Genomic DNA, 22712 nt, shown 5'->3' with positions numbered 1-22712 from the left:
GTCCTAAAGAGCTGATCTTCACACGTGAGGCCAACATGCTTGTCGGGAGTCTCAGCTGCTCTACTTCACATCCAGCTCCCTGCTAATACTCTTGGGAAAGCAACAGCAGCTGGACCAGAGGCTTGAACCCCTGGATGGAGTTCCAGGCTCCTAGAAGTTTCTGCCTGGCCCAACCCCGGCTGTTTTGGCCTTTGAGGCAGTGAACCAGCATGTGGAAAAAATGTCTCTGTGAATCTCGTTTCTGTCACTGTGATTTTCCCACAAAAAAATCCTTTATTATTTTTATTGGAAATGCAGATTTGCACAGACTGGGCAGAAAAAAAGATTTTCCATTCCACTGGTTCACTCTCTAAATGGCTGCAGTGGCCTGAGCTGAGCCAATTGGCAGCCAGACATTTTTTCCTAGTCTCCCACATTGTGGCATGGTTCCAAGGATTTGGGCCTTCCTCATTGCAGGCCATAAACAGGGAGCTGGATGGAAAGTGGAACAGCTAGGACACAAATCAGTGCCTGATTGGGATATCAGCACTTATAGGGGGTGAATTAACAAAGTGAGCCATCGTGTCAGCCGCCTCAAAGCACTTCATTAAATACTGAGGAGAATACTTTTCCTTGTAAATATCCAATTTTTTTATAAGTGGATATTGGCATCATGGAATACCTGCTCCTAGAACCAGCCTGCCCAGGCCTCCATCTGCCTGGATCCTTGGCACCTGTTATTTTCCCTAATGAGAATGCATCGAGCAGGTTACAAGAAAGTGCTCCCAACTGTGTCTATCACCCAGGAAGTGTGACCGTTAACTAACTGAGATGAATGCAATTTTGATGGTGTCAGTTCTCCTCTGTTTGGTCTTTTAGTACATTCTGCCATTACTGCAGGTGAAGAGGACAGTATTGAGGAGGTAAGCACCATCCTTTGTGGGGATGGAGGAGAGGAGGTTGAGGAAGAGGCTGCCCTGCCCCTTTCTAACCTGCCCATGGAATAAACACGTCACTTGTCTGCATGGTTACACAGCACCTGGCCAGGGCACAGGTCCCTGGCTCCAGTGAGCCCTTGGGGGCTCCCACTGTCCTGCTTCCAGCACCCAAGACCCACCCCTGCCTTTCTCCTCCTCGGGTGTGGGAGCTGTGCTCACTGTGGCCAGCTGTGACAGCCCTGCTGCTGGCCTGGGCTCCCCACTGAGGCCCCAACCCCTGCTGGAGCAGGAACTTTGAGACCCCGTTCAGAACTGCCCTGTGCCCTCCTCCCCTGAGCTGGCAGCCTGTGATTTTCCTTGAACGCAGCACTTTGTGATTCTGACGTAGACTTCAAACAGTCCCGTTTCCTGTCTTTACAACAAGGAAATAGGTGGAGTCTCAGAGACACCTGCTGGCAGGGCCACCCCAGACACCAGGCCTTCCGGTGTCGACGTCCCTCCCTGTTCAGGCTCCACACACGCTGGTTGATCACTCGAACATCAGGTGAGTGGCTAGCCTGCGGCCTTCTGCCCAGGTCCCGCCACCATAATCATCTCTGGGGCAAGTCAAAGTGGGATAGAACCTCCCTGACTCCTCCCAAGGTGAGCAACCTTGGCAGGGAGTGACTTCTTCTCACCTGCCCTGCATGGGTGCATGTGTGTGGGGGCTAAGGTGCCTATGTCTTTCTCAGGAGGGTCTCATCTCCTAGGACCCCAATTCTTCAACTAGCTGGTCTCTGCCCAGACTCCACAAGTTGCCTGTTCACCTCGGCCTTCATCTGCTCAGCCCCAGGTAAGTTATGGCCAAGTGCATCAGCATGAGGCCAGAATGTGGCTGGCCTGTGGTAGAGGAGGATAGCCCTGTGAGGTAGAAGTGCAGTGGAGGGCTGCCAGGAAGGTCTATGGGACCTGGACAAGTGTGTCTGGTTGGAGAGGGGAGTAGATGTAGCCAGGGTCGCCATTAGAGAAGCGGTTCCCCTCAGAGGGGTCAGTAGGACACACAGTTGCCTGTCCCAACCCTGGCCTCCTGCTGGGTCCTGTCAGGGCTGCCCCTGCTGCTTGTAGGAACAGAAAAACCTCTGGAAAGTAGAGATGTCTCCTGGAGTGCCCAGGCCCTGACCACCAGAGCAGCTCACAGAGGCTGTGAACCTTGAATGACAAAATTATTGCCATGGTGGGGACCAGTGGTGGCCTGAGCTGCCTGTGGGTAATATGAGTTTAAGAAGGGGGACATCTTGGCCCCGGCACGATGGCCTAGTGACTGTATCCTTGCTTTGCAACTGCTGGGATCCCATATGAGCACCTGTTCATTTCCCAGCTGCTCTGCTTCCATCCGGCTCCCTGCTTGTGGCCTGAGAGGGCAGTGAAAAATGGCCCAGTGCCTTGGGAGCCTGCACCCATGTGGGAGACCTGGGAGGCTCCTGGCTCCTGGCTTTGGGTCAGCTCAGCTCTGAATGTTGTGGCTGCTTGGGGAGGATCTTTCTCTCTGTCCTGTCTGTGGATCTGATTTTCCAGTAGAAATAAGTAAAGCTTTTTTTTTTTTTTAAGGGGGATGCATCTGGAGATGCTAAGGGAATGACTCTCAAGCTCAGCCCAGCTGCTGTGTGTCTTTGGGCAAGCTGCTTTTCTTCTCTGAGTGCCCATCTGCATCAGTTAATAAATACAGATGGAAATGAGGGTGCCCGGAGGTGCTGGGCTCCTGGCTGATGGCTGAGTTGGCTCAAGGAGGAGTAGGGGTGCATGGAGGGACCAGCTCAAATGTGTCTTGTCTCGGCCAGGGCAGCGAAGGCAGAGTAGGCGCCTCATAAAGCTCTGCTGAGAGGAAGGTCCAGGGCTCCCCAGGATGGAAGGATTTTGGTAGCCAGGGTGTTTTGTCCTTCCCTTACCTGTCCTCCAGCCTCCCCCAGGCAGCCCTGGCAGGGACCCTTGGGGACAGGCCAGGTAACCTGGAAGGGGAACAAGTGCACACTGGAGTCAGCAGCTGGGTGCCCTGGGAGGGAAATCTCTCTCCTTTTCTGTGCTTGGGCAGCTGTGTCTGCGCATTCTTCAGAGGAAGAAGAGAGCGACTCTACACTGTGCTGGGCATGTGAGTGTTGGGTAAGCGTCTTGTCAGAACTCTCGTCCTACTTGGCTGGGGTTCAGCTGAGGGTCCTGGATGCTGCAGACCCTGGAGATTTTGCCAGGTGGAGGGTGTTGTAGCAGTGAGACCCTACCAGGCTGCTGATCACCCAATGCTGCCCTGTGTTAAAATGTGAGGTCTGGAAGGTCGTTCTCATCTGGGCCCACTTTTTCCTATCCTCTGCCCCTGAGCCTGAGGCCCAGGGAGGGAATGCATCTTGCTGAGATCACAACAGCTCCCCCATGTTGAGACCTTCGGCAGCCCTGCTGGCTGAGATCTCTAGAGCCTAGCACAAGGTCAATGACTGGGGAGGAAACTCATTCCCTTGGGGTCAGGACCAACTACCCACAGCACAGGACATTTGGTGACCCCCAGCTGCTGTCACTGTGGCTTGCGCTGGAACCCTGGATGGCCTTGTGCTGAGGGACCAATGCTTGTACTGCCTCTTTTTATGGTACCCAGAGCCCAGCAATGACTAGGAATGAAGGAGCCAGGAATCGCTTCAGGGTCTCCAGCAGGCACAGGAGTTTTAGGAGCCAGGAGCTTAAGAATAAGAAGGGAGTAAGGTTGTGAGAGGGTGTGTGTGTGTGCCGTGGGACTTGGTAGCTCCTTCTAGCAGTACCTGGGGTGCTGAGGTATCCCACATCTGGCTGAGAGTGCCGAGATTGTGCCACTCCTGCCCCCTGTCCACAGGGCCTGTTGGATTATTGCCTTCCAGCTTCAGTGCCTCAGCCTCCTTTGTGGGTATTTACAGGGGGCTTGAACGCTCCTAGCCTCAGTTGAACCTCAGGACCCTGCCAGCCAGGCGTGGGAGTTAGCACTGCAGCAGATCCCGCTGCATGGGGTGCTCCAAGCCTGCTGTTTGCTTTGCACAGCCCTGGAGAATGCACTTGACCCTTTTGCTTGGGTGACTAGGAGCTCAGGTCTCTCCAGAAGTGCTGTTATTAATGCTGCCTTGTCACAGGGGGACACTGCAGGGTGGCATTTCTGGCACGTGCATCTGGCCAGGGTCAGAGATTTCCTTCCACTAGAGTGGTGAGACTGAGGCTGGGCTCCAGGGGACTGTCCACTCTTGGAGGCTAAATCAAGACCGAGAGCGAGGGAAGAGGCAGGATGGGGGACTTGCAGTCAGAGCTGCTAAACTCGGGCTTTGCCTATGTCCTCAGAGAGGCCCCTTGGGTGAGCCCAGTCCAGAAACACAGTCTAGCAGTATCTCATGGTCAGTGTCCTTTGAGAGCCTGGGGTCTGCAGGGACACAGCATCTTGTCCCTTGGCCTGAATCTCAGGTCCCAGTGGCAGGCAGGCTGTGGACGGGCCCTCCTGAGAGCAGACAGTCCTTGCTGGGCTGGCCTTTTATCTCCTGCCTCCTCTGGGCTCCCCAGCATCTCAAGCTGTGGGACTTTGTCTCCATGTTTTTCTAGCGAGAATTACCCAGAGAGGCAGAAGCAGGGTTGCCTGCTGTTTGTTGTGGTTGCCATGATCATGGCTTTCGTTTTTGGCAGTGGGGCAGGGATGGTGGAAAACACTGAGAAACCATGGGGGGAAGCCCATCTCTGGGTCACTTTGTCCTGAGAACCTAGTCATGGCTTGGGGTCCTTCCTGGGCCCTGAGTGCTGGCCTCCCACCCCCACCTCCTCCCTGTGTCCTAACTGGCTTTTGGTTACCCAGGCTGCACCTGCGGCCACCGTGGGGAGCAGTTTCTCAAAGTGTGTTGCTGACAGTTTCCAGCCACAGCTTCCTGCCCCAGAGACCTACCTTGCCACCCACCCTTCCCCACTGTCCCCAAAGAAGCCCCCTTAGGCTTTCTCCTCTCTCCTGAAGCTTCATAACAGAACCTGTCTGGGAGTGCAGGCAGAGCTGGTGAGATGGGGAAAATGGCTAGGAAAGAGAGGGCCTACCCAATGTAGGACCTTATGTGGGTAAGGGTACGGAAGTGAGGCTGAAGGGAGACAAGAAGCCCAGTATGGCTGCAGCAGAAGGCTGAGGAGTTCAAGTGCAATAAGCTGGGCAGGAGGGAGCCATGGTAGGTCACAGAGCAAGAGAGAGGCCTCGGGGAGCAATTGCCTAGCAGCAGCTTGCAGACAGCAGAGCCCAGCTCTTGTGAAGGACAGACTTGAGGGGCTTGTGTGAGTTAAATCTGAATCTCAGGTTGTATTAATAGAAATGCTTGGTAGAGATCAAGGGAGGTGATGCCAGCACAAATCAACTTCAGGCGAGAGATCTGGGTGGGAGGACAGGTAGGTGTGACAATAAGTATAGCCACAAACAGGATGACCCAAATAAAAGTACAGAGGCTGGGGAAGGAGTGAGCAGAGGGCTCAGATAGGAAGTGGCAAGCTGGGGGTGGTGTGAAAGACCAGAGAAACTTACGAGGCTCCAATAGAAGGGAGGGGGTGCTGGCACCCTTCACTTTGGGAAGCCAGCACTGAGGAAGTCACAAAGAACATCTTGGGCACTGCAGGGCAGCAGGGATTGGAGTGGCATGGGGGACATTGAGGGGGCAGAGAAGCAAACAGGACAGGAGTCAGGGAGGCAGGCATGGTCATACAGCCTGCTCTTGGCAGCTGTTCCTGATTCTGTCATTATTTGTAGTGCCCAGTGGATTGTGATCCTCCAGCTCCTGTCCCTCCTTATTCACAAAGACAGGAATCATTTATATACTGTGAAACTATAGACCATTTCCAACACATGCTGGGATTTCACAGAGGCGTTCGGCCAAGAAACTCACACCACCTTCAAGGCACAGCCTCCAAGACACTGAGTCCCCAGTTCCCTCCCCCCACAACAACTAGTGTAGTCCCCATAGCTGCAAACAGAGAGAAAAACCTACCTGCTGTTTTGCTTTGTAAGTGCCCACAGCTAGCTGAAGCCAGGAATCTGGGACTCAATCCAGGTCTTCCCCATGGGTGGCAGGGACCCACCTTTTTGAGCCATCACCCATAGGGTGTGCATTAACAGGAAGCTGGAATTGAGATGCTGATCCCAGGCACTCCAGTATGGGCTGCAGTTGTCCCAACAGAGCTTAACCTCTGGGCCAAATACCCACTCATGCCCAGGATTTTGAATGGAATCAGTTTTTAGCCTGACTTCTTTCACTCAGCTGGTACCATGAGATGCCTCCACATTATAATGTTGTGTTTTGTTTTCTTTTTTTAAATTTTTATTTCATTTTTAAGATTTTTAAATTTTTTATTGGAAAGGAAGATTTATAAAGAGGAGATACAGAGAAAAATCTTCCAGTGGTTCACACAACAAGTGGTAGCAACAGCCAGATGTTGTTTCTTCTCCTCCCCTCCTCCTTCTCCTCCTCCTTTTTCCTTCTTTCTTCTGACTTGCTTATTTGAAAGGCATAGTTGCAGACAAATGCAGAGAAAGAGAGAGGATCGTGCATGTGTTAGTTTACTTTCCAAATAGTGATAACGGCTGGGGCTGGAACAGATTGAAACTAGGAGCCTGGAATTTCATCTGGGTCTCTCACATAGGTCCAGCTAAGCACTTGGTCCATCTTCCTGTGCCTTCCCACGACATTAACAGGAAATTAGATCGGAAGTGGTGTTTCTAAGAGATGCAGGTGTCACCGGTGGCCATTGCTTAAACCACTGTGTCACAACACAAACCCCATATTAGTGTTGCTCTTGAATTGCTCTCACTATAGGCATGCAGCAGTTTATTTTCATGTGTTGAGACACATTGGCATCATTGTTAGATTTGACAGTTGTGGACGGAATGGCTTTAGCTGCCCCATTGCATTCTTGTGTGGGGGTGTAAATTCCCATCTTTTTGGTCTCGAGTGAATACCTAGGAGCCTTTGGGACTGTTTCTAAATGCTTTAGGGAGTGGCAACCTTCTGCTTGGCTGGAGGCAGGAAAGTGTCACAAATGCAGTCCCTTGTGAATTTCTAGAACACCTGCCTGCTTGTCACATAAGGGATGTCAGGATCTCCCCTCCCGACCCACACAGGCTGGTCCATCTGGAAGCACGGACAGTCCTCTAGTGAAAGCTGCCCTTGTCTTGCTTAACTCTTCTGGTCCCTGTCCTGTGGTTTTTCTCTCGGTCCCTGTGTGTCCTTGGCCTTTAGCATTTTTGTATTCCTGCTAGCATTTGCTTATGCCCCCATAGGCTTGTAACAGAAACCATAGCAGACAACCAACTTAGTAGAGAAATAGTTGCTATAGCTAGAGCATCTTACCCAACAACTCACAAATACTCAGGAAGTGGAAAGAGTTACTTATCCACTCATCATCTACTCCCTTGATTCTACAGTTTCCATTTGACTCTTTGCCAGATCAAATACAATCACACTCCATTATTCATGCAAGTTCACCTATGTGCTAAAGTTTGTAACCTCGGCACCAGCTTGGTGCTGTTGTGGGCATATGGACACACAGAGTGATAAAACATTTGAGTCACCTGCTGAGATCAAACTTGGTGCCCACTCTCCCTTTCTGTTTCACCTTTCATGTTTTTTGTCATGGCCTATTTGGTGCCTCATCTTGTGAGATATCTTGAAACTGTATTTTGATCCCTATTGTTCATTTATTTCACTTTATTTGAAAAGCAGAGAGAGATGTTACATCCATTGGCTCACCACTCAGATGCCTGTAATATCCAGTGCTGGTCTAGGCTCAGAATCCAGTCTGGGTCAGCTTTGTGGGTGGCAGGGACAGAGTGCTTGGACCATCACCTACATCCTCTCAGAAAGGAAGTGGATCTGAGACATCAACTCAGGCCCTCTCATAGTGAAGGCAGGCAGGGCAAGTGTGGTCTTACTGCTAGGCCAAGTGCTCATGCCAGAGCCAGTGAATTTCTGAGTTTTGGTGATTGCCCTGACCGAAAGGACCCCACACAGGGTGCTGATGTGCTCTCTGGGCTCCAAGTAGCTAGAGGACTGTGACGTGCCTGGTAGAAGAACTCCTCTGTGGATGGATGTTCAGATGAGGCTGTGCTTTGTAGAAGTAGGATAGGGGAGTAGGGCAGACGATCAGGGCAAGGGGAACTGCTAATGCTCCAGGGAGTCAGTAGAAGAGAGGAGAGAAAATGTCCTTTCAGAAGCAAAGCTCCTTCTGTCTTCCTGGCCTCTGCCTGGGGTGCTTTTGCTGTGCCTTGTGGTAAACTGGCTTCTCTTCATCCTTCAGATCTTGGCTTACATGCTGCCTCCTCAGAGGAGGAGTCCGACCCAGCCATGGTGACCTCGTCTCTCACTTTATCACTCTCTGTATTGCTGTATGAATTTCATTCATAATCCCAGACTCAATCTGTGATGATAGACTTCTTAATTTATTTTGAAACTCAGAGTTACAGAGAGAGATAGAAAAATGCTGTCTACTTGCTAATTTACTCCTGAGATGACTACAATGGCCAGCGCTGTGCCCAGCCCAAGATAAAAACTTCTTCCCAGTCTCCCACGTGGGTCCAGGGTCCAGGTATCTGGGCCATCGTTTGCTGCTTTCCCGGGACATTCATAGGGAGCTGGGTCCCTTGTGGAGGAATAGGACACAATCAGGTGCTCATATGGATCCTGGAGCCACAGGCCTGTGGCTTTACCTGCTCCACACAGCCAGCCCCAATAATGATTTTCTAGCTTCTTTGCTTCTCACAGCTGTCCCTGTCCCTAACAGGCAAGAGGGAACCCCCTCTTCCTTAGGCATCCTGGTCTGCTGCACCTGAAACACAGTGTGATCAGCAGCAGTTCCAGGTTATGGTGTATGGAGACTAGTTGGGACATTTGTGGCATGGAACTCCTGCTCTATGATGGGGAGCTGTGGCTCAGGGTGTGCCTTCCACCGTTCCCCTCTCCTTGCCATTACTGGGCCTAACCAACCGGGTTCAGGACATGCAGCTGAGACCCTGACATATGCCTGTTGCCCCCTCTGAACCCGTAGGATCTGGCCAGGTGCAAGGGCACTCACCTGTGAGGTGAGGTAGCAGCAGCAGCAGCGATGCCGGACCCCGCGGCGCACCTGCCCTTCTTCTATGGTAGCATCTCACGTGCCGAGGCTGAGGAGCACCTGAAGCTGGCAGGCATGGCCGATGGGCTCTTCCTGCTGCGTCAGTGCCTGCGATCGCTGGGTGGCTATGTGCTGTCACTGGTGCACAATGTGCGCTTCCACCATTTTCCCATTGAACGCCAGCTCAATGGCACATATGCCATTGCGGGCGGAAAGGCACACTGTGGCCCAGCCGAACTCTGTGAGTTCTACTCCCGAGACCCAGATGGGCTACCCTGCAACCTGCGCAAGCCCTGCAACCGGCCATCAGGCCTTGAGCCACAGCCGGGGGTGTTTGATTGTCTGCGTGATGCCATGGTACGTGACTACGTGCGCCAGACATGGAAGTTGGAGGTGAGTGTGTAGCAGGGAGATGATGGAGTGGGATGGAAAGGACAGAGTGTGACCATGAGATGCCCATTTAGAGGCTGCATGGGCATGCCTGGTTGAAAGTTGGGACCTCAGTAGAGGGCATGGAAGCAAGGGGTTGGTCATGGCCCTTTGTGGTTGGGGACTGAGAGAATGCGTGATGGGATGGTGGGCAATTCCTCGCATCAAATATTGTGCTTCATGTGGGGCTGGAATGTGGGGCGTGGGCCAGGGTCACCACCTTCATGAATTGGGAGGGGACCACAGAAATGGGGTCCACAGAATAATCCCAAGGGCATGTGGGTGAAGTGGAGTCTTACAGGATGGGATGGTCCCAAGGGCCCAAGTGATGGACAGAGGTTCCTGTGGCAATGCCTACAGCCTCCTCTCACCTGGTCTCCTAGGGCGAGGCCCTGGAACAGGCCATCATCAGCCAGGCCCCCCAGGTGGAGAAGCTCATTGCCACAACAGCCCACGAGCGGATGCCATGGTACCACAGCAGTTTGACACGCGAGGAAGCCGAGCGCAAGCTCTACTCGGGCGCTCAGACTGACGGCAAGTTTCTGTGAGTGGGGTTGGCAGTTCTTGGTGGGATGGGATCTCCCGGATTTGCATACATTAAACCCTCTGGTTTTAGATTACCAACCAGCAACCAGGCCTGGGAAAGCCTCCTGAGCCTGTTGGTCTCGGTGGGAATCCCGTCTCTGTCTCCTGCTGGCTGCAGCTCCAGGTCCATGGGAGAATTTCTGTCCAGCTCCAGTCTACAAGCAATTACCTAATACCAGCTGGGTAACAGACACTGATGGCAGTGAAAGGAGCAGACATAAGTGTCCCCCCTTCCCTGAAAGCTGCTGAATCAACCAAAAAATACAGGCTGTGCCAGCTGGTGATAAGTGGTACAGGTGTGCAGGTGGGGAGGACAGGTGATATTCCCTTAGGCCAGGAAGAAGCCAATGACTGCAACAGCCAGGGCTGGACGAGGCTAAAACCAGGAGCCTGGAACTCCATCCGTGTCTCCCTCATGGGCAGCAGGAACCCAAGCACTTGTGACATCCTCTGCTGCGTCCCAGGATGCTGAATCAGCAGTGGAGCAGCTGGACCTTGAATGGGTGCTCTGGTGTGTGATGGTGCAGTTGTAAGTGGTTTCTTGCCCCTCTGTGCCACAGTGCCCACCCTCTTGAGAAGGTAGCTTTTTTTTTTTTGAAGATTTATTCATTTTATTACAGCCAGATATACACAGAGGAGGAGAGACAGAGAGGAAGATCTTCCGTCCAATGATTCACTCCCCAAGTAAGCTGCAACGGGCCGATGCGCGCCGACCCGATGCCGGGAACCTGGAACCTCTTCCAGGTCTCCCATGCGGGTGTAGTGTCCCAATGCATTGGGCCGTCCTCAACTGCTTTCCCAGGCCACAAGCAGGGAGCTGGATGGGAAGTGGAGCTGCCGGGATTAGAACCGGCGTCCATATGGGATCCTGGGGCTTTCAAGGCGAGGACTTTAGCTGCTAGGCCATGCCGCCGGGCCCTTGAGAAGGTAGCTTTTGAGGAAGTGAGTGAAGGAGGTGAGGAGTGAGCAGTGTAGCTTTCAGGTGGCCTTGTATCCCTGGATGGTGCTTGGGGATTGCAAGTGTCAAGGTCAAGAGGCAGGGATGTGTCAGGCACATTGGAGAGACATTGACGCACCAGTTGTGGTGTTAAGAGAGTGAGTGATAGAGGGGATAGAGGCAGGAGTGAGGTACAGGGCAGTGATTTCGGCTTTTGCCCTAAGTGGGATAGAGACCCTGAAAGGCATGAAGCAAGTCCCGTTGTGTTGGAGATGGTATCCTCTGATATAAAAATGCATACATTAAGACACGTAAAGCTGGGCCCGGCGGCGTGGCCTAGCGGCTAAAGTCCTCGCCTTGAAAGCCCTGGGCTCCCATATGGGCGCCGGTTCTAATCCTGGCAGCTCCACTTCCCATTCAGCTCCCTGCTTGTGGCCTGGGAAAGCAGTCGAGGACGGCCCAATGCATTGGGACCCTGCACCTGCGTGGGAGACCTGGAAGAGGTTCCAGGTTCCTGGCTTCGGATCGGCGTGCATCGGCCCATTGCGGCTCACTTGGGGAGTGAATCATTGGACGGAAGATCTTCCTCTCTGTCTCGCCTCCTCTGTGTATATCTGGCTGTAATAAAATGAATAAATCTTTAAAAAAAAAAAAGACACGTAAAACTATGGGACAGTACCTGGCATTTGTGAAAATTGCACTGCAGGTTAGCTCTCGTTAAGTGTGGGTGAACATGTGTAGGTGTATCTGATTAGCAACTGGGTCTATGTGGCTCACTGTGAGCCTAGGATCTTGAAAGTTATTGAAATACCTCTCCTGTGTGTTGGAAAGCCCTGCTGACTGCTGCTTTCTGGGTGGGACACAGGTTCCTTAATGTTCTGATGTGCATGAGGGGCCCTCAGGCCTCAAGATACAGGGTCACATGGCTCTGGCCTCTCTCCCATGCCCTCAGGACATCCAGTGTCCCCTTCAGGAGGTCTGTGGGGGACAATTCCCAGGGCTTCCTTCTTTTGGGTGCTCCTGGGTCTGAACTCCCGCCTGGCTGAATCCTCAGTCTCTACCTCCTCCAAGCCAGCTCCTTCTCCTGGGCCCACCCACTTGGAGGGACCCAGCCCTTTCCTAGATTTCTCCTGCCCATCTCAACAGTGATTGAAGGCCTGCAGGCCTCCCACAAGATGCAGTTTTCTCCTTGTAATTCTGCCATCAGCTGACAAAATATCATTCTCATCCCACTCGGCTGCAATATCAGTTTGGACATCTCCACCTGCTCGGTAGGGCCTTTGTGTTAGTGTCTTGATTCTCAAAGTCTTATGTTCATGGTGAATGGAATCAGGGTGAAGATTTGTTGTGGTAGTGGAGGTTAAGAGGTAAGCCTGGTGGAAGGTGTTTCAATCGTTGGTGTGTCTTTAGAAGTTACTTCTCTTCAGAGGGCTGGGTATTGGCCTGGGGTGGTCCCAGCCTCACTCTGTGCTGCCTTGCTCACGTGTGGTCTCCCTCCCTCCTCATGCACTGTGCTAGTCTGGTCCTAGCCTCAACAGTTGGCCAAACCACTTGGTCTTGCACTGTGAATCTCTACAACTGTGAGCTGAAATAAACCTAATTCTTCCTTCAGTGTCTCTTCTGGGATGTTTATCCTAGTGACACATAGCTGCCTAACAGGCTCCAGGATTCGAGATGTAAGTTGGGGTGATGTTTCTAAGGCTCTCAGGGGTGTTCTTGAGTGCCTGTTAGGTCATTCTCAGCTGCAGGGACTGGTTGTGACCAACTTAAGGCTGGGCTGTTTCCTGTCTGACAGGAAGCCTCTGCACTTGTCACACTCAGCTTTCACTCTGCAATTAACTGCAGCAAGTTCATCAGCATGAGACAACAGTGCCTACTTCTCATGATGCTGGGGAGCCAGCTGAACAGGCCTTCTGGTTTGTCTCGGCTTGGCTGGGTCTGAGTAGGTCAGGGCAGCCACAGTCACATTCAGGGTCAGCTGGGTGATGGGGCTGAGCTGGCTGAGGTATGGTCTGCATCTGGCAGGCTAACCTGGGTTCATCCACTTGCTGGTGGTTGCAGGGTTCCCAAGAACAGACAGAGAGGGTATGTGTCAAGACCCAAGTGCATCTCAAGTCTCTGCTTATGTAATGTTACAGATGTCCTGTTAGTAAAAGTAAACCCAAATGGGCCAAACCAAAGTCATCATGCAGAGAGGGCCACACAAGGGAGAGGTTACGTTGTTTTTTTTTTTTTTAAAGAAAAACAATGATTTATTTATTTGAAAAGCAGAATTATAGCAATTGAGATAGAGAGGAAAATCCTCCATCCACTGGTTTACTCCCCAGCATGGGCCAGGCTGAACACAGGGGCCAAGAATTCCAGTGGAGTTTTCCACGTAAATGTCAAGGGACTAGGCACTTGGGTCATTGTCTACACATTTCCCAAACATATTAGCAGGGACCTGGATTGAAAGAGGAGCAGCTGTGACTAAACTTGTGGTCATATGTGATGCCAGCATTGCCAGTTGAGCACAATGTAGGCCGTCACTGGAGTTCTTCCTGTTGCCATCACCCTGTCTCTTCATCACTGCTCTCTCCTTCATAGAATGCATTCCCAACTTTCTTTGAACGTACGGTCTAGGTTTCCTTCTCTGAATTTTTCTCAAGTCCTCAGCGTGTTTTTATTTTTTTCTTTCTTTTGTCCTTCCTTTCTTTCCTTCTTCCTTTCTTTCCAACCTCCCTCTCTCCCCCTTCTTCCTTCTTTCTCTTTTTCTTTCTTTCTATCCTTCCCTCCCCCATCTCTCTCCCTTTCTTTCTTCTTTTCTTTTCTTTTCTTTTTAAAAGATTCACTCATGACAGTGACCTCCATAGGCTGGTTTGCATTGGTCAGAGGCAGGCTGGTCTGAAGCCAGGAGCCAGGAGCTTCTTCTGGGTTTCCACATGGATGCAGAGACCCAAGGACTTGGCCCATTTTCTGTTGCTTTTCTAGACCATAAGCAGAGAGCTAAATCAAAAATGGAGCGGCTGAATCTCAAACTGGCACTCCTGTGGGATGCCAGTGTGGCAAGCAATGACTTTTCCCAATACAGCGTTCCATCCCTGTGCTTTCTTTGCCTGGTTTATGTTTTTACCTGCTCTCATATGCCTCTCTTCCCCCATTTAATTATTCATTTGAAAAAGGCAGTGTGACTGAAAGGCAGATAAAGAAGTCTTGCATCTGCTGATGCACCTCCCCTTAGGGCCACAATGGTGGGGTTGGATCAGGCTGAAGCCAAGAGCATGGAGCTTCATCCATGTCTCCCAGAGGGTAGCAGGGGCCCAAGCACTTGAGCTATCTCTGCTTTCCCACATGCATTAGCAGGGAGCTGGATTGGAAGTGGAGCTGCTGGAACTTGAATTGGTGGTTCTATGGGATGAAGACAGTAGTTGCCACACATTGGCCTCTATTCGTTAAATCTTAAATAGAAAGGTTGTCAGTTTGGGCTAAATTCAAGTGGATGTTCCTCTGCTTTTCTAAAAATTGATAATGTACTTGAGAAAAGGTAAGGAGGGATGGAGAGAAAGAGAGAGAGAGTCGAGTTCCTGTCTGCTGACTGACTCCCCAGATACACAGCAACTTGGAGCTGAAGCCAGGAACTGGGACCTCAATCCAAGTGTCCTGTATGAGTTTCAGGAACTCAGTTTTTTGGTTTTTTTTTTTGTTTGTTTGTTTTGTTTTTTTGCCATCACTGGTGCCTCACATGGGCCACATTAGCAGGAAGCTGGAATTGGTAGCTGGAGCTGGGATTTGAACCCAAGCATTTCAATCTGAGATGCAGATTTCCTAACGGGCATATGAACACCTATGCCAGATGTCTGCCACTCCTGCCCCTTGCTTGAACTTGTATATGCAGCTACAGTGAATGGGGCTGGATGGTCTAGAATGGCTTCCCTCCCATGTTCCAGTAGTTGGTTGACCCATGTGGCTTCTCTGGTGGGTATCTTGGACTCATTTCCATGGTGGTTGCAGGGTTGCCAGGAAAAGCAAGAGAGAGCAGTTAGGCCTTGATCGTCCACCAGTTTTCAAGCCCTTGCTTGTTTTATCTCTACAGATTTCTTATTGGTCATTACACATCTGGCAATGGAACTCTGATTGAGGATCTGGGAAAGTGGATGGGAACAGCTGCTAACCCTGTGACTATTCTTTTTTAATATTATACATTAGCTGGTGGGCACCTCTGTGTGACCCTCAGGACTCTCACTAGAACTAGCCCCCAAGCTAGCCCAGCAGCCTCGTTATGGAAGCAGCCTCCTCTCCCTGGGTTGTCTGTGTTATTAGGTTTACTGTGGTCTTCTCTTTTTTGTCCCTTAGGGCTTCCTTATCACACTGATTTTTCTCATTCCTCTTTGTATCTTCAAGTTGATGTGGGCTACCCTAGGAACGATATCACTCTTCATTGTAATCTCCAAAGAACAAGCTGTCAAGGAATGGGTTTTGGTTATAGCTTTTCCCTTTTCTTTCATCTAGGCCCCACCATTGTCATGTTGGGGCCCTCGCCCTTTTCCTTGAAACTGAAAGGGCCATGGTGTGAGGTGGGCTCACACCTGCCTCACTCACCATGTGCCTCGCCTGTGGTTGATACTTGGTGGTCTTTGTCGAGTGAGAGAATGTCTGTGGCAGGATCCATACCTCTGCAGGGTTTACCTCTTGAAAGCATCCACTCGCAGGCCATCCTGATCGCTTGTTCCTGTTGCCCACCATCAGCCAGCTCTTAGTGACTCAGTGTAGTTCTAGTCACTGACAGTTTCCTTAGCTTGGAAAACCCCAGGACCAGCTGCCTTCCCTCCACAGGAAATCTGTGCTCAGCACAGGAACAGGAACAGAACCTGTGACAGCCACTCAAAATCAAACTGGTTGGGAAGAGACATAGAAATTCACTGTGAGAGTTTCTTTTGAGGGTGTCAGGGTGTGTGTTTATGTTGCTTTATGTGTGTGTATGTGAGTGTGGCATGTGTCAATGGCTGCATGTGTGTGTGTGAATGCAGGCACATGTCTGTAAGTTCACACATGTGTATGTGTATGTGTGTGGCCATATGTGCAAGTATGCATGTGAGTATGTATGTATGCATGTGCGTGTGTGTAGTGTATGTGTTTACTCTTTGCTGGAGGTTTGAGTAGACAGGTTCTTGCCCACAAAAACACTATCTTGGAGGGGCTCACTTCCCATTCTAGTCGAAGGAAGTTTGTGTGTTCACTTTGGCAAATTTCCAGCACAAAGCAATTAAGGTGTCAGTGTGTGGGAGCTCAGCCTGTCACCCTAGCTTTTCAGCCTTCTGTGGTGATTGCAGTCACATCTGCTGCTGTGTGCAGAGGTGGCCTGGAAGCTTGCATTGGTCCTGTACTTGCCTGTGTGGGGCTTTGCATAGAAATGGCTTTCTCCCCCCAAGGAAATAATTACAAGTTTTCCCACTGCAGACGATGTGCTGCTTTGTGAGTGGCTCAGGGTCTGCTGCGGAGGTCCACTGCCCCTCCAATGAGGGCCACGTATTCCCCTGGGCTGCCAAGTGCCCTGTGCATCCAAGTGACTGTCTTCCATTGGGTAGCAAATGTCTGGTCATGGAAGGCCAAGTGCAGGGCCAAGTGCCCAGCTGTGGGGTGGCTGAATATATGCCCCTGAAGTGGAGGTGGAGTGGGCAGCAGTTTCACTGTGAGTGGCTGCACATTTGTCCTTGGGTGACTGTGGCTTTCATTTGACCTGCCTTCCTTGCCATCACTGAGCTATTAGCACTGTGCTAGAGGACACACAGGGCTGAACTTAGCTTGTCGGTCCTTGCTGCTTTGCCCATAAGACTCTGGGATGCAGATCCTGAAGATGGAAGCTAGGGCCGAGCAGGAGGGATGGACCCCAAGGTGTTCAGAGGGGTGGTGACATGTCCTCCTGGCACCTCCTCCAGGCTGAGGCCCCGCAAGGAACAGGGTACGTATGCCCTGTCCCTGATCTACGGGAAAACCGTGTACCACTACCTCATCAGCCAGGACAAGGCAGGCAAATACTGCATCCCAGAAGGCACCAAGTTTGACACGCTCTGGCAGGTAGGTAGGCCACCCAAGCACCCTAGGGTCGGCAAGTGGGGGACACATGGCAGGAGACAGGGAGATGGGGTCCTGCTGATGCCCTCTGCTGGCAGTTGGTGGAATACCTGAAGCTGAAGGCAGATGGGCTCATCTACTGCCTGAAGGAGGCCTGCCCCAACACCAGTGCCAGCGCTGCCGCAGGTGTGTGGGTTGTGGACTGGCTGGTGAGGGGTGAATGGGAGACCCCAGCCAAATCCAATCCAGCCCACCACACCCCTCACTGACCCATCTGCTCCTCCCAGAGGCTGCTGCTCCCACACTCCCGGCCCACCCATCCACCTTTTCCCAAGTGAGTAGGGAATACCTGGATTGCAGCTGTGGGTGGGTGGGTGGGTGGGGGTGGCTAATGGGGTTGCCAAGGAGGAGGAGGGGGTCTTCCCCAAGGAGGGACTGGGCACTGCTTATGCTATGACCTTTAGTCTCATAGACGGATGGACACCCTCAACTCAGATGGGTACACTCCAGAACCAGGTGAGCTGCTGAGGAATGGGGTGGGCGTAGGGTCATGCCAGGTGCTGTGTAAAGTCCCTGGCTGGATTGTGGGACCTTGGTGGGGCCAGACCTGCAGTGCTGACTGGGTTGGGCTTCATATATATATAAAATGGTGGCTGTCCTTGCACTGCCTTGCACAGCTCAGGCTGTGTCCCTGGCCCCCAGACTCCCTGTGCATTAGCTGTGCTGTGGGCCTACTCTGTGCAAGTCCCAGGATACCATGTGTATGCACTCATGGGTCCTTCTCTAAGGCAGGCCCAAGTCCACATTCCTAAAACACTCCACCAGGGATTTTCACCTGTCCACATACATGGTTCCATGTGCACCCAGGGGCCTACATTTGGAGGCATTGGTATGACTGTGTGGTGTATATATAGATGTACAGAAGCATCTAGAAGCGATATACAGGCTTCTAGAATCCACTTGTACTTGAAAGTACACACATGTGAATACACACACATGAACATACATGCACTCTCTCCCAGGAGGATGTATCCTCCACCAGGGCTCCTGCCTTATGGGGCTGAGAATCCCCACCTGTCCCTTTGCCTGGGAGTGCATGACTGTGTGTGTACCTAGCACTAGGCATAGCATCCCCAGAAAAGCCGCGGCCGATGCCCATGGACACAAGCGTGTACGAGAGCCCCTACAGTGACCCTGAGGAGCTCAAGGACAAGAAGCTCTTCCTGAAGCGCGAGAACCTCCTGGTGGCCGACATTGAACTTGGCTGTGGCAACTTTGGCTCCGTACGCCAGGGCGTCTACCGCATGCGCAAGTATGGCCACTCCTGCTGTGCTGGGGCAGTGGGAGCTGGGCTGTCTGGGACAGGACGAGCTAACTCTGGGACTGTTGCAGATGTGGGCCAGAGGGAGGGTTGGGCAGAGGCCTCTCCAGCGCCTGTGTCAGGGAGCTGCAGAGTTCCCCCATGTTGCCCTACCCCAACCGCTGCTTCCCCTGAGTCTGCTGGTGCTCTAGGGCAAGAGTGTAGCTCGCTAAGGTGGTTTTTCTCAGCATTGAACAGGTCCCAATAAGGCCCTCAGTTGTGTGCTGTCCTCAGCTGACCCTCTTGGCCTCCATCTGGGTGGCCAGGGCCCACTGCCAATGAACTCAGGGGAGAAGAGAGGCTGACAGGTGGGAATAGGGGTATCAGCAGCACCCCTCCTTCCCCGGATGGGTTCAACCATGCACCTCCCGCACGGTTGGCAGGAAGCAGATTGACGTGGCCATCAAGGTGCTGAAGCAAAGTACTGAGAAGGCGGACAAGGATGAGATGATGCGGGAGGCGCAGATCATGCACCAGTTGGACAACCCCTACATCGTGCGGCTCATCGGCGTGTGCCAGGCCGAGGCGCTCATGCTCGTAATGGAGATGGCAGGGGGCGGGCCCCTGCACAAGTTCCTGCTGGGAAAGAAGTGAGCAACCCCAACTCCTCACCCTGGGACAGGCCTGAGGTTGGGGCCAGGTGGGGCATGGGCTCACACACTGTTGGACTCACATTCCTGGTAGAACTATGCACATGCCAGGACAGCCCACACCATGCCCACGCCCACTCCCATGCCCGCTGCCATCACACGGGCGTCTACAAGGCTGAAATCCCCACCTTGTTTCCCGGCTTGTATCATGAGAGTGATCACAGGGGCTGGCGGAGAATGACAGGAGTGGGTTACTTGGCCAGGCTTGACCCCAGCCTGCAGGGTTGTGTTGCATTTTTAAAGGATTTAGAAGAAGCAAGCATCTGTGAGAGAGATACTGTCTCCTCTGACTTAGAGAAGCATCCTAAGTACAGACACTAATACTGTGTACAGAGTGATGGAGTCTGTTACAAGGGTGGGGAAAGGACACACACCCAGGCAGTGTGCAGGAATATAGTGGGCCAGGAAGGAAGGCTTTCTACCCTGCTTCCTCTGTGTCCCCTGGAAGGCAGCTAGAACTCCTACTCCTTATAGGCTCTTATGGGACTCAAAGGAAGAGTAGCTATGTGACCACCCCCCTATCCCCTCCCTCAGGTGAGTAGAAGTATGCCCTGGGAAGGGGTCATTTAACTGACAGGTAGATGGATAGGATTACATAGGGCAGGAGGACGTGTGGCTACCAGCTCATGACCCCTAAGCTAGCTACTATCTGTATCAAGAGGGCATAGAAATGCCAGCCTGGGAGCTACAGGGAGAAGGGGAGGTCTCAACCAGCTGAGTGTGGTAGCCAAACATAGTTGCATGGAACAACATTCCAGGCAGATGGTACCATCTGCAAAGGCCCTGAAGAGGGTCCATGCCTGGTGTGACAACAGTGCAGAGAGAGATAACGTGGGCAGGTAGATGACTCCAGGCCTCGTGTGCTCCCAGGGGACATGGACTTTTGGTCCGAAGAAGGCAGAAGCTCTGAGAGGCTATGAGCACCCAGGGGGCAGCAACAGAAAAAAACCTGTGGTCCAGGCCGAGTTGATGGCTCTGGGCCAAGAGGTGCTGCTGGGGGCTGGGTCAGGGGTAAAAGTGGTGGCAAGATTCTGAAGCAGTTCTGAAAGCAGAACCTTACTGACGGACTGAGTGTGAGTTTAAGAAGAGTGGAGAGCAGAGCTGCGGAAGGAGGGAGGGAGTACCTGGAGAAGACAGTGGGTTGGGGCGGGGAGCTGGTGTGTGAGCTGCGGCGAGGGCATGATGAGGTTGCAGGCTGAGGTTCAGGTTGAGTCACATTAGGGGTGACACTTTGCCTCAAGGCTGCTGGAGGGCAGGGGCTTGGCTTCTGAACCACTGTGGCCTCAGCCTCTTTTCTGGCACGCAGCAGGTACTCAGCTGAACCCAAGCTCCCCGGGGCCTGTGCTCACACGGGTGGGAGACCTGGGCTGTCTTCTACCACCTGACCTGCCTCCTCCTTTGCCTTAGAGAGGAGATCCCTGTCAGCAACGTGGCTGAGCTGCTACACCAGGTGTCCATGGGGATGAAGTACCTGGAAGAAAAGAACTTTGTGCACCGGGACCTGGCGGCCCGCAATGTCCTGCTGGTCAACCGGCACTATGCCAAGATCAGTGACTTTGGCCTTTCCAAGGCACTGGGTGCCGATGACAGCTACTACACGGTGCGTTCCTGGCCTCTGGTGCCCAGGCAGAGGGATCTGGGGTGAAGGGATGTTGTACAGGGTCCCTGAGCTCTGCCCAGCAGCATCTCCCCTCCTCCTCCTCCCACCCAGGCCCGCTCAGCGGGGAAGTGGCCACTCAAGTGGTATGCACCTGAGTGCATCAATTTCCGCAAGTTCTCCAGTCGCAGTGATGTGTGGAGCTATGGGGTCACCATGTGGGAGGCCTTCTCCTATGGCCAGAAGCCCTACAAGGTAGGCGCTGTGGGCTGTGGTGGGCAGTGCACAGGTGGGTGTGGCAGCGGGGGTGAGAGCCCTGGTTGCTTACACCTGCCTTTGGTCCTTGGCTTGAGCAGAAGATGAAGGGCCCCGAGGTTTTGGATTTCATCAAGCAGGGCAAGCGAATGGAGTGTCCCCCCGAGTGTCCACCTGAGATGTACACACTCATGAGCGACTGCTGGATCTACAAGTGAGTGCCAGGGATGGGGTGGTGGGGTCCAGTCAGTTGTTGCACCCGAGCCCCACCCACAGTCATGCCACCCTCAGACCCTCCCCTGGCTGACAGCCTTTCCTCCTCTTGTATCAGCACTCTTTCCCAAGGGCTCACAGTGCTCCCCAGGGGCCAAAACCCACCAGCCTGGCTGTGGACCTTGGGCCCCACCAGCTAACACTCACTACTGACCCTGCAGTTCCCCAGCTCTGATACCAATATTCAGGCCAGGGGATAATCCTCCGGTGTCTCCTAGCACCTAATGGCTAACCCAGAGGCACTGGAGCACTCCTCATACTCAACCTGCCTCTCCTGGTACATGCTCAACACTGCCATCCTGACTCCTTACACCACTGGTGTCCCAACTCTCCGTCAAGCAGACAGCACATGCTGATGCCACGTGCTGACACTTGGCACTTTGTACTCCACCAGCCAACACTATGACGTTAAACCAAAGCAAGCCTACCTAGACACCCCATTCGTGAGTTCATCCTACCCCAGTCTTCACTGGGAAGTCTCCTAGGTCCCCAACACAGCACATGTTGCCCTCCACGGCCATGGGCTCTTCCTCCTCAGATTCAATCACCCGCTGAATTGTAAAAAACATTTTAAATTGTGCTATTCTGCACTTGTACAAGACTCCCCCCCCCCCCCCCGCCCCGCCCAGTCATTATTCTCAGTCTGATGTACCGACTATTCACACAGTATTTTACATTAGGTTAGCTAATTGTAGCCCCCAGCTCCCACTGTCCACACCACTCACAGAACTCCAGCCTTGGATGACTGCAAGCTGCACACTTGCACCTACAAAAGCCTGGGCCTAGAATGCCCGTACCCTGTAACTGGCACCCAGCCCTGTGCATGTAAGATCCCAGCTCCCCATGAGCCCTGACACCCAGTGAATGCCATTGCCTAAGCCCCTGTGGGTCCTGTGTAGTCAGTGCAGCCTGGATCTAGTGCTCATCCCCACCTCCCTGCAGGTGGGAGGACCGTCCAGACTTCCAGGCCGTGGAGCAGCGCATGCGGACCTATTACTACAGCCTGGCCAGCAAGGGTGAGGGGGCCCCAAGAGCTGGCCAGGGAGCCGAGGCCACCTGCGCCTGAGCTTCCCACCAGCGCTGGACTGCAGACTGCCTGGCCCTGGGACTCGCAGTTGCGCTTCTCTCCACCAAAGGGTACCCCAGGCACGGCGGTCCCCAGGTGGCCTGCTTCCGGAGGAGACCGGGGATCGGGGTGTAGGAGTGGGCTCTGGGCCTGGCCAGGGGTCCAGAAGAGGGGGGCCCTGAAGACGGGAGCCCTCGGTCTACGGGGCCTTCCTTGGACGGGACTCGCCAGCGGCCAAGACGTCCATCACTGGAATAAACTGAGTTTTCTATGGTGGGCGCTTCCTCCTTTAAGCCAGGCGGAAGGGCAGGGGCCGTGGAGGGCAGGGGCTCGTGGGCAGCTGTCGTCCTGGAAGGAGGGACGGGAGCACAGTGGGGAAACTGAGGCGGTGTGACTGGCGCCCGGGAGCCCGCGGGACGGGTTCAGCAGGAGCGATGTTTGGCCGGCGCCGGGGTCCACGCGAGCACGAGAGACACGGGCGCGTCT

The 22712-nt window shown here is 53.0% G+C and overlaps 1 protein-coding gene across 1 annotated transcript; it reads left to right on the top strand.

Moving 5' to 3' along the window:
- The first annotated feature begins 1503 nt into the window (after window positions 1-1503).
- Window positions 1504-22357, top strand: LOC101535488 (tyrosine-protein kinase ZAP-70). The gene is made up of 13 exons (XM_004594232.2): window positions 1504-1749; window positions 8958-9416; window positions 9836-9996; window positions 16890-17028; window positions 17124-17211; window positions 17313-17359; window positions 17490-17541; window positions 18142-18337; window positions 18769-18975; window positions 20443-20635; window positions 20747-20887; window positions 20989-21101; window positions 22103-22357. The coding sequence occupies exons 2-13, from the start codon at window positions 9015-9017 to the stop codon at window positions 22224-22226; spliced, it is 1863 nt and encodes a 620-aa protein (XP_004594289.1). The 5' UTR covers window positions 1504-1749; window positions 8958-9014; the 3' UTR covers window positions 22227-22357.
- The last annotated feature ends 355 nt before the right edge of the window (window positions 22358-22712 follow it).

Source organism: Ochotona princeps, chromosome 8, assembly GCF_030435755.1.
Source record: "Ochotona princeps isolate mOchPri1 chromosome 8, mOchPri1.hap1, whole genome shotgun sequence".
NCBI classification, from domain to species: domain Eukaryota; kingdom Metazoa; phylum Chordata; class Mammalia; order Lagomorpha; family Ochotonidae; genus Ochotona; species Ochotona princeps.
This window is presented reverse-complemented; position numbering and strand designations above follow the sequence as displayed.